The sequence below is a fragment of the Salvia splendens genome, chromosome 9 (genome assembly GCF_004379255.2).
Source record: "Salvia splendens isolate huo1 chromosome 9, SspV2, whole genome shotgun sequence".
Taxonomy (NCBI): domain Eukaryota; kingdom Viridiplantae; phylum Streptophyta; class Magnoliopsida; order Lamiales; family Lamiaceae; genus Salvia; species Salvia splendens.
In genome coordinates, this window is record NC_056040.1 from 3,189,108 (window position 1) to 3,207,672 (window position 18,565).

The 18,565-nt window shown below is 39.3% G+C and overlaps 2 protein-coding genes and 1 long non-coding RNA gene across 3 annotated transcripts; 1 reads left to right on the plus strand and 2 right to left on the minus strand.

Moving 5' to 3' along the window:
- The first annotated feature begins 1,465 nt into the window (after positions 1-1,465).
- On the plus strand, positions 1,466-2,202 carry LOC121749589. The gene is made up of 2 exons (XR_006039644.1): positions 1,466-1,663; positions 1,725-2,202. It is a non-coding gene; the product is annotated as an uncharacterized LOC121749589 (long non-coding RNA).
- Positions 2,203-6,326: 4,124 nt separating this feature from the next.
- Positions 6,327-8,846, minus strand: LOC121747193 (abasic site processing protein YoqW-like). Its single transcript, XM_042141194.1, has 8 exons — positions 8,719-8,846; positions 8,445-8,598; positions 8,138-8,223; positions 7,802-7,914; positions 7,640-7,705; positions 7,333-7,442; positions 7,175-7,240; positions 6,327-6,964 (listed from the first exon to the last, which is right to left on the minus strand). Exons 1-8 carry the CDS (start codon positions 8,811-8,813, stop codon positions 6,524-6,526), a joined length of 1,131 nt encoding a protein of 376 aa, XP_041997128.1. The 5' UTR covers positions 8,814-8,846; the 3' UTR covers positions 6,327-6,523.
- A 3,417-nt stretch (positions 8,847-12,263) lies between these two features.
- On the minus strand, positions 12,264-13,888 carry LOC121746828 (RING-H2 finger protein ATL47-like). Its single transcript, XM_042140767.1, has one exon. It carries the CDS (start codon positions 13,389-13,391, stop codon positions 12,471-12,473), a length of 921 nt encoding a protein of 306 aa, XP_041996701.1. The 5' UTR covers positions 13,392-13,888; the 3' UTR covers positions 12,264-12,470.
- Positions 13,889-18,565: the final 4,677 nt, after the last annotated feature.

An 18,565-nucleotide genomic window follows, 5' to 3' on the forward strand; every position in this document is an offset into this window, starting at 1 on the left:
CAAGTGAACTGTGTCTCTGATGTGGTCGATGTGTGCGAAGAAACAGTCAAAAAATCAAAACTGGGGCGATAGACGTTGTCCCCCCCGGCGTCCCCTGCATCCCCGGCTGCCACCCCGGCATCATCTGCATCCCGGGTACCCCCTGCCGGCCCGGCATCGCCAGCCCGCCCTGCATCCCCTGCCATCCCGGCATACTACCCCCGGATGTCATCCCGGGCATCATTTGCTGCCAATGGTACATGTTGTAGTACCCGGCCATCGGACCCCATCCATTTCCCACGGCTACCGTGGGAGTTTGAGACCCGCTCGTCACTGGAGTAGATTCGTTGTTGTGCTCCATTTCGTGTTGTTGCTTTTGTACATAAATTAAGATAGAGAGAAAACTCGTTAAAACAAGTTGTGCGAATGAAAATGACGTGCAAATTGCGTATATACACTGTTTCGAAAATTAAATAAAAATAATAAAAAATCGATTGGCCGATCGCTCGTCGATCGGGGGCCTGCAATGGCGGCCAGCGCCCGGGAATCTGCGTGCGCTCATCGTTTTTCTCGCCGATTTAGCGCTCGCCTGCTGCAATGGTTCGGTGAGCGGACCGGCCAGCACCAAGAATCGGCTAGCCGGTCCGCTCGCTGCCATTGTGGATGCTCTAATAACGTAAATACTCATTTATGATTAGTAGATAACTTTCGGTGGTATTTGAGGGAAGAAGCCTTTATTGATATCTTTTGGGGAAATTGCAGCTGATGCTGTTAATGACTAATTCCTTCTAGAATTAATTATTTAGTGTATAAAAACATAAGTTACTTGATAACATGTGACTAGTTTCAAACATCTCACGGGTGAAATTGGACAATCTGATAGTGTGATGGAGATTCCGGTTGGTGCCGAGCGTTGGGCTCGGCGATGAGGTGGTCGAGGAGGCAAGGTTGAAGTGGAATTGTGTTCGCTCCTACTATGTTATGCGTGCTTTAGGTTAACACCAGTGACAAAGAGCAGTCTCATGTTTGCGCTACTGTGAGCCACATGAAACAATTAATTAATCAACTTAATTAATTCTTAACCAATTCAATTAATAGTAGTAGTACTTAATAAGTACCTTCAAGCTTCTTGGAAATTATTGTAAAATTAATTTGCGCACAGAATATGCACGTATATCAAAGTATTTATCTTATTTCCAAGATGAGATAAACATTTATCAAAATGTTTAGTCATCTAAAGAAGTTAATTTATCTTGAACTAAAACTAAAACACATTATTACCTAAACATAGTATCAATTGTTTTCAGAAACAATGAAGCGTATCTTAGTTCATAAATCGTTTTACCAGTAACCAATGAGCTGACCCGAGGGTTAGGTTCACACGGGCTGCAAAATTAATGTAAAATTATTATTTATTACTCCAATATTTTAAAAATAAATAAAATAAAATAAATATTACTATTAGGCAATGGGCCAATAAAAGATAACCCACTTCTTTGATATGATTAGTGGAGCCCAAGAATCACCGGAGCGACTCCGAAGAATCACAGAAGTTCACTTCTCAAATTCACTGACATTTCCGTCGTTGTAGCAACGATTACGAAGCAAGAACATGGGTTCCCATTTTAGGGTTTCTGTTATACCCTTCTTTCTCTTGTTCACTCTCCTTTCCTCCTCGGCGCAGGTAATTTCATTCTCTCTCTCCAAATCAATCAATAAATAATATGTGGTACGTGAACTTGCAGAAGCATGTATGGTAATCGAGAGAGGTAGGGCAAGAATGGATAGACATATTTGTGTGCAGAGAATGATATATTTTGAGTATTTCGTGGTGAAATGACGACTGCAGCTTTGTTTGAGGGCTGGACTCTCTGGCCTTTCAGTTGTCTTATAAATGGCTCTGAGCCGGGTTCTTGGCCTTGCGAATGACAATGCAATATTGTAAGAGAAAGGCCTTGTTCAATAGTTTACTTAGAGGAGTATATATGTAGGTATCATCCATATCTTGTTTAGTTTCGAATTCAATTGAATCTTATATTATGGTATTTATCATCTTGCAGATGCAAGTCTAGGGTAAGTTATGCATCTCACTTTTAATACATGGAATTGGATCCAATTTGGTTAGAAAGGTTATACTCATTTGTAGGAGTTGTTTTAGTCTTATTTGAATTAATAAACAGTTTATACTCGTATTTAAAATTTCTTGGAATTTTTGGATTTGAATAGAACGGTTATAGGAGTACTCGTTTCAAGCAGTTCTTAAATTTGATTTTTCAAATTTTTAAATAGTTTGTACTCGTATTCAGAAGTCTTTGAAGTGAATGTTTGAATAGTTTATGCTCATATTTAGGAGTTTTTGAACGAGAGACGTATAATGGAATGGTAATTTTAAGAGCTGGAAAGGATGCGATTAACTCTTTCATGTTGATTATCTATGAGAATGACTCATGTATAACTGTGCAAACTTGTTGGATACTTTTGGTATCTCATTTGGCATATACTCTTTGCTCTGTGTGATCTGTTGACGCTCCTGATTGCGATACTATATGGGCATGGTGAAGAAGTTACTTAATGTAACAAAAGTGTGTCAACAAATATTTGCTGATATTTGATGGCATATTAGGTGCATATCATTGTCATGTATATTGGCCCTATTAGTAGAAATTCACATTTCTGCAGATTTTTTAAGTTTGGGGGATTAATATGATGTGATATTCCACTATCCATGTCCATCACACACAGACACACATGTGGTTGTGTGTGTATGTTTGTCTTCAAAAAAAGTTGTGTTAAACTTATAAAAACTCATCTGCTACAGCTACTGTAGAGGATCAAGTTAGTCATATTCTAGCATATGTGTGGTTCTTAGTTAAAGGAGACTGCTGTCTTTTACATATGTTATTTTTTTTGGCAAGGTTGGTGGCTGTCTTCCAACAATCATTAACTTTATTTAATTTTTTAGGGTCCCCCACTATAATCTGGTGCAAATAATATTCATTTAATTAAATCCGAGTCTGATTGGAAGTATTTATTGGATATTCATTCAGGCCTCTACTCTATCCTAATCTTAACTAGAATGGAGTACTAATTATTTTAATTCATAAAACTTTATGAAACTGTATCACAATGAGGTGGTCGAAGATTCATAAGTTAATAAATGTATCTAACTAATAAATGAGGGGTATCTTTCATCCAGACTAAAGATATTTAACAACTTATTCAAAGTTTGTTTGAAAGGTAAATTAGGTATTGCAGAGCAAGTTTAATTTAAATTGGATGATAATTAGGTATGACAGACGGAGTTTTAATCCAAGTTGATGATTTTAAATCCTGTAAAATCAAATTTGATAAAAGAAACCATTAATATTTGGGTTGTGCTTGTGCCAAGCCACCAACTATGATACACACAAAAGTAAGCTTATAATTAATGTTTAATTCCATGATTTATACTTATTTCAGAATTAATTTTGTCAATATTGTGAGTAGAGATGTGCGCACCCAAGCTTTCATGTTAATATTTTATAAGACTCTAATTACATCACAGTATTAAGTCAAATAGTAACTTAGAATTAAGTGTAAAGCGCATTTGTCTTCACATGTCTAGAGAGAGAAAATATCTATTGACAGGCTAATTGGACTGTTGGTATAATCAGGTCAATTAGTTGATCATTAGATCTCTTATTAGTTTCTAAAGTGTAATAGTAGCACACTTGAAATTGGACCATTTTAAAGAAAAATTTGTGAAAAAGCATTAAATTTTGATATGTCATACAATTTTGTAAAATTAGTAAAAAAAACAATAAAATTCTGTTCAATTAAAATCAATTTCTTTATGAATAACCAATCTCTTTTAGGTCAGCGGCATCGACATCGACATAGTAGCATTATGCCTGATTCCCCGACTACAATATCAGATAATTATGATTTAACCGAAAAATCTTGAATAATTACATTTTATACTTTTTGCTAATTTTTTATATTATGAGACGAAATTGAATCCGATTAATAGAATTTGATTTTATGGATTCTATATTCGCGAGTAAATGAGTAGTGAAGACTGAACCTTATCTCTTGATGACACGTATACAACAGGTTGGACTGGTTTCCGGGCCCAGTTTGTTCGGCAAAATTACAATTTTACCCCCATCTCCCGCTATACTCCCCTCTTGCGCTAGAGCCCATTTTCGGAAACATCAATAACTATTCACCCCTTATTCGCTGCAAAACCAGAGCTCACAAACACACAGAAATGAGAGAGAGAGAATAATTCGCCAACCATTTCACTCTCCGCCGCTCTCTCACACACACATACATACATACACAAGTATTGAAGTATACATGCTAATTAGCCAAGTCATGGAGCCTCCTCGCGAATCCCCAATCCAAATCACCGAACAATCCGACGAATCCTCCGAATTCCGCAGCCGCCGGCGCGGCTGCTTCAGCCTTCCCTGCTTCGACCGCCTCCGCAGCGACTCTTCCGGCGCGACGACGTGGTGGCAGAGGATGCGCTCGCGCGGCGTGGGCGCGGTGATGAAGATCCGCGAGTGGTCGGAGCTGGTGGCCGGGCCGAAGTGGAAGACGTTCATCCGGCGGTTCAATCGGAACCGCAGCGGCGGCGGAAAGCACGCGAATTTCCAATACGATCCACTGAGCTACGCGATGAATTTCGACGAGGGGCCGGGGGGGCAAACTGGGGATTTCGCCAAGGAAGGGGAAGACGCCGACGGTTACTATTACGCGTCGCGGAATTTCTCGTCCAGATACGCCAAGGGATCGATGGACATGGGCAAGGATGGGCCCACCTTCGTCTAGCTGTACTGTACTGTACTGTATTGTATTCGTATACACTGCCAATCATTTTCAATTATTTGTAAGTATTGTATTTTCATTACTTGTTTGTGAATTAATACTTTTTTTTATCAAAATTGGGTAGGCGCAACCGCAATTATGATTAATTACAGCTCATCGATGTTGGACTCATTTCTTTATAGTTTTTTTTATTATTATTGTTTGTTGTTGGAGGCATAAAGTTTTGATGTGGATTAGTGAAATTGGAAGGCATGCTTACTTTTTTTGTGGATAAGTTTTGCATTATCCCAATTGGTGAGGTATAACAGAAGATATGCTGGGATGGTGAGTGAGTGGTGCCTTTTTCTATTATTCTTGACCTAAAAAGACCTATTTTTCTTAAAGCCATTGATTAATTTTGGATTATTTGCTATGGGTCATGATATTTTGACAAGTATTTTCTAGATAATCTTTTCTGATAGTATGGTTTTTTACTAAAATTATTATTTTTAAATAAAAATCAACTTATTTATCGAAAGTGACTGTGCAGCAAATTTTTACTGATTGTTTGTTAAAAGGAGTAATTTTTAATAGATGTATATTAAAAAGAAAGAGAGTCATTTTTAAAGAAAGTAAGTTGGTCTGTAAATAGATATTTTTCTAGTTTTTTTTAATCTAATAAAATTTTGGATTTTCTAGTTTTCTTGGAGTACTTTTTTTTAAAAATCAAAGTTGGTATATTCATCAGAAGTGACAGTATGGTGAACTAGGTGTTAAACTAGGTACTAGACCGATCATTAAAATGATACTCCTTTTTTTACTGTAATTGAATTGGAGATGAGAGCTTTTGTGCAATAGAAAGTTGCGCCATTGATGTGTTCAAGTTTTTGTGAGTGAATTTTATTTGAGTCGAGTGTAAACAAAAGTTTATGACATTCTACAATTCAAGATATCATCACATTATATTACATACACTTACAATTTGATTATGAAAAGAAACGAAAAAACTCCTGAAGGAAAGCCTTGACAGCATATATCGCAAACTAGGAGCCGAGCCCAGTTCTCACCTTTACGGCAAAAAATCCATCGAGAAAATGCCTATAAAGAAAAAAGAACATTCGTCTACAGCCAAAAAAGAACCAACACGAAGATGAAAATATCCAGAAGGCATCAACAACCCAATGGCAATGAGCAACAACACCAACTAGGACTAAAATACCTCGAATAGAGTGCACACGAAGCTTAGCAAACCTACCAACTAGTCCAACTCATCCAGTCAGGCTCAAACATAGCGTACCGATAATTTGAAAACCTCAATTTTATGAGAGCTATGCTACACTGCATGCACGCAAGTGAGATTTGAATCCAAGACCTCTTGCTAAGAAGAGATTCGTGATGTCTCAACTTTATTGCAGCACAAGTGAAAAAGAACCTCATAAGCTACTTGAAAATCAGGGTGGTTTTTCACTATTGGAACTAAAACGGAGGCATGCACAAAGCCACAAATCGTATTTCCTCAAACGCTAGAGAAATTTGGAACCAAAACAAGAAGCTGATAACACAGGTTCAAGAATTAGATATATATTACTAGAACGTTAAACCATCAAGAACCTAATGATGGTTATACACAAAAATTTCTAGTGAATCTATTCTTGTAAATCTAACCTAGTTCAGAACTTCCAGCTAATATTCTCCATAAGCTTATATATACATAAGATGTGCTAATACAACAAAACCACAAACCAACCGACTATTAGTTCTTACCAAAGTAGGAAAAGAGAGTTGGTTGCTTATCACCCGCACCTTGTCCTTGTTTATCATTGGCCCCAATTCTTCTTTTCTTGATTGGACTCATGTGCAGTAGCCTTAGCCTATCAGTTTCTTTCGCAGATGGCTTTGCATGATCTGCATCTTTGGTATCACTCTCGCCTGTTTTTGTAACAGATTCTTCTTGGCTACAAGGTTCCTCTTTCACAATTTCTTGTTTTGGTTCTTCTATCACACTAGCTTCATCCTTCATTGCAGCACTTTCAACTTTAGACTGATTTTGAGGTTCCTCTTTCTCAATTTTTGGTGCAATACATTCCTGGAGCTCTTCTTTGATCGGTGTTTTTTCAGGTGTTGGATCCTCTGATTTGCTTGCTTGTTTCTTTGAGAAAAACTGAGAGATTGTCTTGGTCTCCTCCAGTTTTACCTGTGTAAAGAGAGCTTAGTCTTGTTACAAGATTCAACATGCAAGAATGTAACATATCATATCACTATCTAGTTATTTCCAGAATGATGACATTTAAGTAAACTTCTTTGACTAAATGCAGTATATCTTCCTAATGGTGATTGAGACCAACTACAAATCAAGTCTTGATCTGATTAATAACTGTGTGTGTGCTTAATAGAAAATTATTACCTCCTTAATGCACTCAGGTCCATCAAAAGAAATTTTACCAACTGCAGGTGTAACAGGATACCAGGCCTGTAAGAAAAAGCCAATTTCTTTCAAATCCCAGTTCACATCTCCAGCAACATATCATCAAGGACAAACAACCAGAGAAGTTGGGTTCTCACCAAATCTGTTTCTTCATATGGTTTGAGTATTTTGTCAAGACTGGACAAAGAAGAATCATTCAGCCACCAATCAGTTGATTCTTTGCTGCCCAAGATTACAGGCATCCTATCTGCAATGTGGTAACAAAAAATCAAACAATTGCTGCGAATACGAATGCAGACAGACATGAGTTTGAAATCAAATTGATCTCCAAAAACAGCAGCCATGACAGCTGAGAGATGTTGTACTTGAATGAACAAAACCACATTATGATCTGTTCAAGTAGAAGTGTATTATTTCATCATCAAAAGGAGGGAAAGTACAAACCATGAAGCCATTCCAGAGATGACGAGGATGAAGTAGTGATAATAGTGAAGGTGTAAAGCGTTTCTCCTGCATAATGAATGGGAACAACAGTACAAAAATGGCTCAGCAAATGCGCATTGGTCATAGTCTTATGGACATGTTCTTTATTAATGTGTATTTCACCTTCTGAATTTTTCCAAGAATCGAATAGAGCAGCAAAAACCATTGGACGACTGTCCTTAAAGTGGACGTAGTAAGGTTGCTTTTTAGATCCATCCTTCTTCCATTCATAAAATCTGAAAACATAATTTTATCAGGTAAAGAACTAATACAGTAATAGGAGTATATCATAAAAGCATACATCACATTTTTTCAGAGCAGAAAATTCAGAAATGATGATGATGATGATGATGTTGGAGCAGGTGCACAAAACATGATATTGAGGTGTTAATCACTCTATATATGAACTTTCAGAAACAACAAACAAGAACATATGCATAGAGTTGGTGGTAGACATACCCTTCAAAAGATACCAAACACCTGTTCTTTGGAAGAAGTCGGCGAAAAGAAGCCTTCTGTCTTATCGATTCACACCTCGCATTGAACTGTAAAATCACAACACAAGTGAGATAGCTTGAAACAAAAACAATCTTTTCTTGCTTCAGTCAACTCTCTCTCTCTAACGCGTGCACACACACACAAATGCACAGATGTAAGTCAAAATTAGAAGTTACAGCATTAGTCAACTCTCTCTAAATGCACACACCTGCTCAAATGCGAGTCAAAATTAGAGAGTACAGCACTAGAGAAAAGCAATTAGCATTACCATCTTAAAGTGATCGATTTTATCAGTTTTCTTAGTAAAACTAGGAACTAGTCCCCACTTCATGCAGTGCGAAACGACGCCGTCGCCACCGCCATCGTCTAGTCGAACCACCGGCACGTTGAACCCCGGCGCGACGTTGTACGACGGCCGATACCTAATTCATACACCAATTTCACTCAAAATCAACAGTTTTCTTCTTCGGTCGAAGCAAGTAGTAAATGAAACTCGAATTGGCGAAAATGCGACAATCATAGGGCGATTTGCGAGAACATACCGATCCATGTCGACATGGCGGATGGGGCGAGAGTTGAAATGGCAGGCCTGAGCAATGCCATCCGCTCGAAGAGTACACCTTCCTCTTCCACACATAGCTTGTTTTTCCTTCTCCTCTTTCGCGGGCTTTGTGTTTTGAGGGTTTCTGAGAGTGAATATCGACCGTTGGATGATAACGATTCATTTGGACGGCCGGATTTTAAGTCGGCATTTGGCATTGGTGTTCGAGTATACTCTGTTTCCAAAGTGTGTTACAGCAACAAATAATATTATCAATAATAAATTAAATCATTTATTATTGATAATAATAATGCCTTAGATCAGAGGTCTCGTGTTCGAATCCTCCGTAGCGCGGCCTTTAAATTTATATTTATTTAACCATAAAAAATAATAATAAATGAAATCATGCCCATGACACGTTATAGTACTCCCAAAACATTTCATTAAATATAAAATTACTAAATTTACTCTTAAATTTTGAATAATAAATTATGAAATTTCAAGAACTTTCAGTTGTCCCATGATAACTTCCACAAGGAAATCGAAAGCTAAATTGATATATAACGTGTAAAATTTTGGTGATATCAATTAATAGTGATGATGTGGATGACTAAACAATGTCATTTTAGGCTTAAGAAACTAAAAAAATAAAATATAGTAGTAATAGATTTGGCTAATAGAATAATTAAGAACTTTTAAATTTTCATTATTGGTTAAGTATTTAAAAAATGTGAGAAAACAAATTTCGTAATTTTAAAAAATGCAGGATGTACTAGAATGAAATCTATATAAAATGATAATATTTCTTTTAAATGTAAAATTACCTTCATAATAGTAAAACCAAAGTAATCTCGCCCTTATTTCATTGCATTTATTTTGTTTATGGTTAGTCTCATTTTAAGTGTGATGATGAAGCAGTTGGTAAGATTTTTTTTCTTCTTCTTATTAATAGATTATGGATTCGAGTCATCACAGGATAGATGAGAATCATTAATGATTTTTTTTAAGTATGATTTTAAGTGTTACATTTTATTTCTTGGTCGTGTCTGTCGAAGAAGTTTGGGCCGAATGCTGCCTCCAGTGCATTGTCTCTGTCGTCATAAAATTTTTCTCTTTCTTTTATTTAGATTTCAAATTCTTTATACATTGATAGTCAGAAGTGACATGACAAATAGTGACTTTAATTATCTTATGAAGTATAAAAAAATTACATGGTAGTTTAATTGCTGTTTAAAATTAAAAAAATAGAAAAATATTTCCATTAAAACACAGATAGGATAAAGATTTTGCAAGTGAGAATATAATTCCATTTACATCTTTAATCACTATGAAAGCAATGAAAAATTCGACTTGCCTTATTTTTTAGCCTTCCCCTTTTTTCCTTTAAAGGTCGAATAAAATCTTATTCTGAGGCTTTAGAGCATCTACAACCGTGCTCTTGCCAGCACGACGGTTGTGGGTCCGACCCCACTTTTTCTGTCTGCTCTCTGACAAAAGCACAACACCCACAGGTGTGCTCTTCCGCAAGGACGAGCACAATTAATTTAAAATTCAATTACACAAAAACATTTCCATAATACTAAAATTCATTAAAAAACCACAATAAATATTACAAATTACAAATAAAATAAAAAAGACATAATTAAAATCCTAAAAATTAAAAATTACATAATTAAAATCCTAAAAATAAAAAATTACATAATTAAAATACTAAAAATTAAAAATTACATAATTAAAATCCTAAAAATTTAAAATTACACAATTATTGGCTAATATTACCCGAGGAAGACTACGCATCCGGCGGCACCAACCCCAATTGTTTTTGGAGACCCAATATCATGGTCTCGTGCGTTTGAAGTTGCGTGGGGGTCATAGATGACATATCGGCCATATTGAGTTGGGCCAAAAGGGCCCACAACGAGTTGTTCGGGGGTGGAGGTGGAACATAGGGTGCGGGTTCGGGAGCGGGGGCAGATGGAGTCGCGGCGCGACGGCGTTCGGCCGCTGCCTTCTTTCTTCCTTGCGGTCGGCGTCGGGAACCGCTTGGTCCGGCGTCGGGGCTACCCAAGTTAGCTTCAGCGAGTTGGCTAGCCACTTCTTCGCCGGCGTCGGATAGGGATGTCGACCGTGACCGTTTGGAGGAGCCGCTAGAGGAGGATGTTACGCCTCCCAGATACTTCGGGTGCGTCCTCGTTTCCTGCCAAACATTTAGGTACTTGAACGACTTACCGTTCATAGATTGGTAGGTGCTCAGCGCCGCAGTGATGATGTCGACCTCGCTCCGGCCGCTCCCGGCATTCTGCGACTCCTGGAGGAAATAGGCATTGAACTTGTCAATTTCGTCGTTGGCTCGGCCGATGCAGTTGCGCACCATACTCTCGTTGCGCTCGATCGTTCCCGGCGGCCGGTTTGCATTGTATCGCCGAGAGACGCGCCACCAAAAGTGATCGCCGGATTGGTTCGTGCCAACCACCGCATCTTCGGATATTTCCAAGTACGCCTTGAACAATCTATCCATCTCCACCGGTGAGTACGGTGTGCGGACATCGGCGCGAGATGGAGAAGTCAGAGTTTGGGAAGGGACGGGAGGCCTAGGCTCCGGTGTCCACCCGTATCGCCCATCGGAGCCACCTTGGTCGTCGACCGGGTATGGCCGGTAGCCACCCGGAACGCCCGAATCTTGGGTGAGAGGAGGGGCCGAATAGTCCGTTTCCGGACTAGGAAACGGTTGTGAACCGAACCATTCGGGGTTCCAACCGTGGGAGTCGCTTGGGTTATCGTCGTGACCGGACATAGTGGTGTTGTAGGGTGTGAGAGAATGAAGATGAAAATGGATATGAGAGATTGAAGATGAGAATGGAGATGAGAGAATGATGATGAGAATTGTGTTGTTTGATGTGAATTTTTGGGAGTGAAATTGAGGGTATTTATATATGAAAGTGTGTATTTTTGGGGTAAAAAATTAAAAAAAAATTAAAAAAAAATTAAAAAGTGGGAAAAAACGGTTATAAACGGATATAATTTTTTTGGGAAGTGATTTTTTTTTATCGGTTTTTTTAATTAAAAATCGATTTTTTTTAAACAAAATAATAATTTAAACACAACGGCTATGCCGTTGACGAATGAGGGCGCGCCACGTCAGTTGCTCGCTGGCACGGCGCTGCTAGACGAGCGCAGCGGCGGCGAGTGGCGTCCGTTCCAGCGGCGCGGACCGCCGTGGCGACGGACGCCACCGTTGTAGATGCTCTTACAAATTTACCTTTTTTCATGCATACTTTTTCTCTCGATAAAATGCACCCCAATGAATGAAAATTAGTCAGAATCCTCATAATTAGATATCACTAATTCACAAATATGATGAACTTGGGAGTATTGACTAAAAACTTAGTCAAAAAGGGCTTCAAACTTATAACAATAATAATAGTGCTTCAAAATGAACATAAAATCAATCAATTGCACCTAAAAAGAAGGCTAAAGCCTAAGAAGTCTTCACACATGAATCACATTAACACCCTACCAAAATTTTCTTCTAAAAACAGAATAGGGTAAGTGAAAATGAAGCATGTTGGCACATACTTTTTCACCTTCATCTGTGTGAAAACTTGCAACATGCATTGTAATTTGTACAAAAGTAGTTATTGTAAAAAATTAGTCATCTTTGCTGCTAAGGTAAAAAGACTAATGCTTTTCTCTATTGTAAACAAAATACTATAGTTTCTCCTAATCCAAATACATATCAAAACAACCTCTTTTTCATACTAAATCACTTACTACTATATTTTCATTTGCTTGTGATGTAGGATTGAACTTGCCTTTCTTGGACCATAGCCAAATCTTGGATACAGAGAAGCTATCACCTCTACTCCTAACACCAATCTTCTTCTCATCCGCTTCCTCGCTGCCAAATCGCGCTTTAGCCCTCGTTGCAACGCCACTGCAACGAGGCAGCGCCACTTGAAGGTTGGTGTCACCAACAACATATTGAAAAGCACCCATAGAATAACATCTCCTAGCATCAATGTTGCTGCTAGTGACTTCATTTTGCATCTGGATTTCACTACCTACTCCTTCATTAGTGCTCCTAAACTTCCCAAGACGAATGGAGAGTGTCCTGGCCGCGCCAGCATTGCTCGTCTCGGGCCTAGAATTTGCCGGAGACGAGCCACTAGGCCCATCAGGGCAAGACAAGCTGCTCCATTGGTGATCCAAATCACAAGTGCTGAACAAGGGGCTATCAGCAGAATTCCCAAATCCGATTAGGCTTCGACATATGGGGCAAGTCGAATTCGACAGCAGCCATGTTTCAATGCAGTGGATGTGGAAGGCATGGCTGCAATTAGGCAGGACCTTGAGCTTGTCAAGAAATGAGAACTCAGAGAGACAGACAGCACAATCAAATGGCTCCTTCAATCCTATGATGTCCTTGTAGTAAAAAAGAGGCAGAGCATCGATCAACGACTGGTCGAGGCCCGAGTCATGCAGCCGGAAAAGCTGATGCAACTGCCTCTGGAATGTGTGGGAAGCAGCATCAGGGAGCCTGCTGGATTGTGAGATTGAGGAAAATGATGGACTTTTCATCACACACCTAATCACAAGCTGTAGTAATCCAAGTAGGAAGAAGCCAATTGCAAGAATCACTATCACTAGGAGAATTATTGGGCTAATTCTACCCATTGATGAGAACTGCTGAAATTCAGGACTAGAAATCAAGATTCTGTCTTTGGCCTAAAACTTATATAATCAGAACTCAAGAACATAGTTCACAACAAGGGCTTTATAAAAACTCAAAAGAACTTGCCAAGATTCATGCTTTTAAATTGACCCTTCAAATGGAATTCAGACAGGAAGAAGTTAAAAGGAATAAAAATCTGTTCTTGCAGGCAACCTACCTCTCTGTGAGAAACTGAATTGAGCTGACAGAAAAGACTAACAATCTACATAGGGATTTACTGGGTTGGTGAATATTGGAACTACTTTTTGACAATATCAAGACTGCCAGAGAAAATATGTCAAAACAAGATTGACAAATAAAAATAAGAAAAAATGAAGTTGAGATTGTGAACTGAAATTTGCAAGAAAATACAGAGGGAGAGAAGGTTGGATAAAAAAGGCAAATTTGAAACTATGGTTTCTGTCTTTTAGTTAAACTGATATCAGCAAAAGGGTGCCCTCATTTGTCACTCTCACCAACCTTATGGTGTGTGTATTTAGTGTCTTTATCTAATTTTGTGGACACATTTATTCGATTTCCTTTTCTTTATACAAGATTTAGGCAATCTTTTGTTTTCAAATATTTTAAGTCTTGTCCTTCTCTGAATATTCCTAATGTTGACTTCACATCCTAACTTCGTATGATATTTCTTAGCCATTTAAAATGTAAAATACTTATAAATCATTAATTGAAAACCAATGATTAATATTTAATCATTATAGTAAGATAATATAAGGGCACTTTAAAAATTAGTAATATAAGTAATAAATGAATAAATAAATTTTGATGATGATATAAAGGAGACATGAATTTGGACAGGAGCTAATGGAGGGTCCATTTCAATGGATAAAAAACACTGCTAATTTTGCCTTGCACGCATGCCAACTAATTCCCAATTCAAGAGGGTGATTATGACTAATCATAATTTGTCAGTTTTTTTCTCCAACTGATAACTGAGTTACTGAGAAGCAACCCCTTTTGTAAAAGATTGTTCTTTTTTTGGTTTTGTATGTGAAGTATAGAATATTTCTTCACTTGCGTGTAGCATATGTTGTTAGAATCAATAAATGGTGAAGTTTAGACAAAGTTTGTTGTAAAATTTGATCTTTTTTCTTAATTTTTATTAAAACAAGCAAATTAAGGCCAATGTCTCAACAAGCTAGTTTGTTCTAATTGGGTAAATCAGTGTGTGTGTGTGTGTGTGTGTGTGTGACTAGAGAGAGAAAGAGAGGGGGGGGGGGGGGGGGGGGATGGCATGGAGTGTGTAATAGAATATTGAGTGAGGATTCTCATAGCCTATCATACTTGAACCTCAAGTTCAAATATGAAAACATAATTATGTAGCACTGTCTTAATCAGCCGACATCAAATAGCATACAACAGAGTAAAATGCATTAAGACCAAAAAAACATAATTACTGATCAAATTTCATGGTGGCTAAGAGCACCCGCAACGTGGGCAGCCGGCGTTCCGCGTTTCGTGCCGGCGGAACGAAACCGGCGCGCGACGCATTGAGGGGGTGCGTTCCGTCGCCGTGTCGTGCCCATGCCGTCGCGGGTGCCGTCGTCGGGAGACGCGGCACGGCCTGTGTCGCCACGCGCTTCGGCGACGTGGCTTGCCCCTGCGTCGTGCGTGACGCCCACTCGCCGGCCCGCGAGTGGGCGTCGTCACGTGCTGACGCAATAAATCTTTTTTAAAAAAAATCAATTTTATAAAAAAAATAAAATTAAAACGGTAATATGACCGTTTAATTTTTACCGTTTATTTATTTATTTTTTTATTTTTTGACTCTATAAATACTCCTAATTCATCCTCATTTCACACACAACTACACATCTATTCTTCCTAAATCACCTTCATTTCCTCTCCAATTTTCATCTGACATCTCATCAAAAAATATCTGGCGACGGCAACTCCGGCGGTGGCGGCTCCGGCGGGTAGGATCTCAACACGTTTACCGATTGGGGGACCATGTACAACACACTTGGTGGTTCCAGTACGTCGACGCAGGGCACGGCGGGTTCGGCGACGCCGGGTGGGTACCAACCACCCACTTTCGACGTGGATGCATACGCTTGAACCCAGTCTGGGAGGAGGCCGAGGCGGGCGAGGAGGAGGAGGAGGGGGAGGAGGCAGATGCGGTGGAAGCTCCAGGGCGGAGTCGGAGGCGGGCGAGGAGGAGGAAAAAAGAAGAAGAGGAGGATCTAGGCCGGCATCCGTACAGCAACAACGAGACGATGGCGGTGTACAACGCCTGGATCACCGTCTCGTATGATCCCATCGTCGGGAATCAACAAGCCCACAAGCGCTTCTGGGAAAAGGTCACCGAGGTCTACCACCAGATTAAGCCGAAAGGCTCCCGGAAGTGCACATATACAATGCTCCGCTCTCACTTTGGCCGAGTCGACAAACAGGTCAAAAAATTCTGCGGCATCTACTCGACCGAAGCGGCGCACTACCAAAGCGGAGCTTCGAGAGCCGACATTCTAAGGGCGGCTTTGCGCGTCTACAACCAGGACACCGGCAAACAATTCAGATTTGTTGATGTTTGGCAGGCTATCAAGGACGAGGAACGGTGGGCCGGCGGTGTCCGCTCCAGCTCGGGCTCAACCTCGAAGCGCACGAAGCACACGACGAGTGGCCAATACTCGTCTGGTGACACCGGTGAGGGCAGCGACGGACAAGAGGGTGCACCTTCGGAGTTTGCGGGTACGGCCGGCGATGACAGGGGATCTAGCCGTGGGCGCCGTCGGCCGCAAGGGACGAAGGCGGCGAAGGTGGCTAGAGCGAGGAAGAGCCGAGGCGAATCAAGCCAGGCGGGCTCGGGGGAGGCTCGAACACCCTTATGGCGGTGTACATGACCGCCACAATGGCGGACACTTCCCGCTTCTCGCCCTCTCAATACGCGGCCTGGTGGAACGGAATTGTGCATATGGCAGCACAACTTGGCCTTCCGACTCCCCCTCCACCTCGACTGCCTTCGGGGGATGATGCGCCGTCGGAGTAGTTTTTTTATTTTCTTTAAATTTGTATTTTAAATTATGCAACGTTTAATTTTTTAGGATTTTAATTGTGTGTTTTTTATTTTTTTAGAATTTTAAGTTGTAAATTTTTTTATGTTGTGTGTTTTTGAATGAAATGTGTTTGTTTTAATTGAATTGAGTTGGAAATAAAAATAAAAAATGAAATTGAATGAATAGTAATTTAAGGAACGGTTAAGAAACGGATAAGGAACAGAGGGTTGCAGGTTCCGTTCCTTAGTTAAGAAATGGAGTTAAAAAGTACAGTGAGGCCCGCAAATAGTAGTTTAAGGAACGGTTAAGGAACGGTGGGGAAACGGCGTAGTGGATGCCCTAACATAGTTTCCTCAAAAAATCATGTCATATAACATGAAGAGCTGAATATCAGAATATACATTTATGCCTGATCACATTTTTTATAATGTTTGTTGTCAATTGGTTTGACACTTTGACTGTTTAGTAATCAATTTATCATAGTTGAAAAAAAGACTCCACCTATTTTGGAGAGATCGGAGAAGAATCTAGAAAAGTTGAGATACACTCCATTTTAATAGTAAGAAATTTTTTTAGAACCAACTAACTAGAATTATCTAGGTTTATTAAATCGGCTACGATTGTTGCTTATAAATAGGAAAAGGGATCAATATGTAAGGAAGCGTGGAGAGTAAGTGATTAAGTTCTTTCTAATGTAATTAAGTTCTTTCTAATATTTATAGAGATTTCGAAAAAAGGTCTCAATTCGCCGGCCGGCCTTTCGAATTTAGGGATCAAATTTGCTGACCTTTTGAAATATGAGATTGTGACATGCAAATTTTTCAGAATAAGGGATTTTCGATTTTTTATATACTTTAGCATTTTTGTTATCATTATTTTTTGCACAATATTCATGAATAGACCAAATTATCCTTAATATTTTCACCACAATTTTAATTTTTTTTCCCTAATTTTATTTTCACAAATTATCCTTAATATTTTCACCACAATTTTAATTTTTTTTCTCTAATTTTATTTTCACGTAAGTCTGCAGATCACAGCCATCACCGCTGCTCCACCCTCATTCTCATCCTCCCTTAGCTGCCGTCCACCCCTTTCTCTCTCACTTCCGATCCATATGAAAAAAATCAATTACAAAAACTCAAATTCCTCTACCCCCTTAACGCGATTGCGTCCTCTGTCCAGCACGCTAGATTCTCAGCATCCCTCTCGATCTCCTCTCTTAAAGGAAGATCTCGCCGCCTCTTCCTCTTCGCTACAGGGGTCACCTGATGCTGTCCGGCGAGGGTAGCCGCGGTCAAACTGCCGTCGTCGCAGATCGCCGCAGCCCCCAGCGGCGTGTAGTACAACCGCTTCCCGGTGCCATTCCAGCTCGGGCTACCCCATTTTTCCCAATAAGTTCTTAATTTAATTCCACGTTTGACTCTAATTTTGGATTGTTTGATTAATTTGATTCAATTTACGGATTACATGGATGCAAATACATGAAAAAAATTGGAATTGGATGGTGGGAGAGATAAAGATATACCTTTGCAGTTCGATTAGCAATTGGATGGTTTATGCAATTGCGAAGAAATTTGGCCTTCGTGGGCAGAGGAATAGGACTGGGAAAGAGGGATTAAGAAATGGAGCTTCGGAGCTTACTGTATTTGGCGATGAGTTGAGCTTGGAATTAAGAAAATAAACTGGAATAAAAAATACACCATTAAAATTGAAGTGATAATTTAGGGATAATATGGTCCATTCGTAAATATTGTGAGAGTAATAATAAGAAAAAAGAAAATAAAATATATAAAAATTCGAAAATCCCTTATTTTGAAAAATTCACAGTCACGATCTCATATTTCAAAAGGTCATTAAATTTAATCTCTAATTTTGAAAGGTCTGCGAATTGAGACCTTTTTTCTGAAATATCTTCAAAAAGGGTAGGAAATTGCATAAGATCCCCAAACAGGGCACGAAAAATAATTTGCAAGGAAAGGCCCAAAATTGTTAATGGAGGCCACAAATTTCATAATAGTAGTCATATTTTTGTTGTCGATCTGCAATGTCAATCTCTCATGAGATATCACAAGCACTTTCACGCTTTTCGTGTCTGTACATTCTCAATAAACAATGTTGCT

Excerpts from the sequence above, each read along its gene's own strand:
- LOC121747193 (XM_042141194.1), bottom strand. The coding sequence starts at position 8,813 with ATGTGTGGAAGAGGAAGGTGTACTCTTCGAGCGGATGGCATTGCTCAG. Across the intron at positions 7,706-7,801 it reads TTCTTGGAAAAATTCAGAAG|GAGAAACGCTTTACACCTTC; the intron begins GTGAAATACACA and ends TTCATTATGCAG. Across the intron at positions 7,241-7,332 it reads CATATGAAGAAACAGATTTG|GCCTGGTATCCTGTTACACC; the intron begins GTGAGAACCCAA and ends TTTTTCTTACAG.
- LOC121746828 (XM_042140767.1), bottom strand. The coding sequence starts at position 13,391 with ATGGGTAGAATTAGCCCAATAATTCTCCTAGTGATAGTGATTCTTGCA.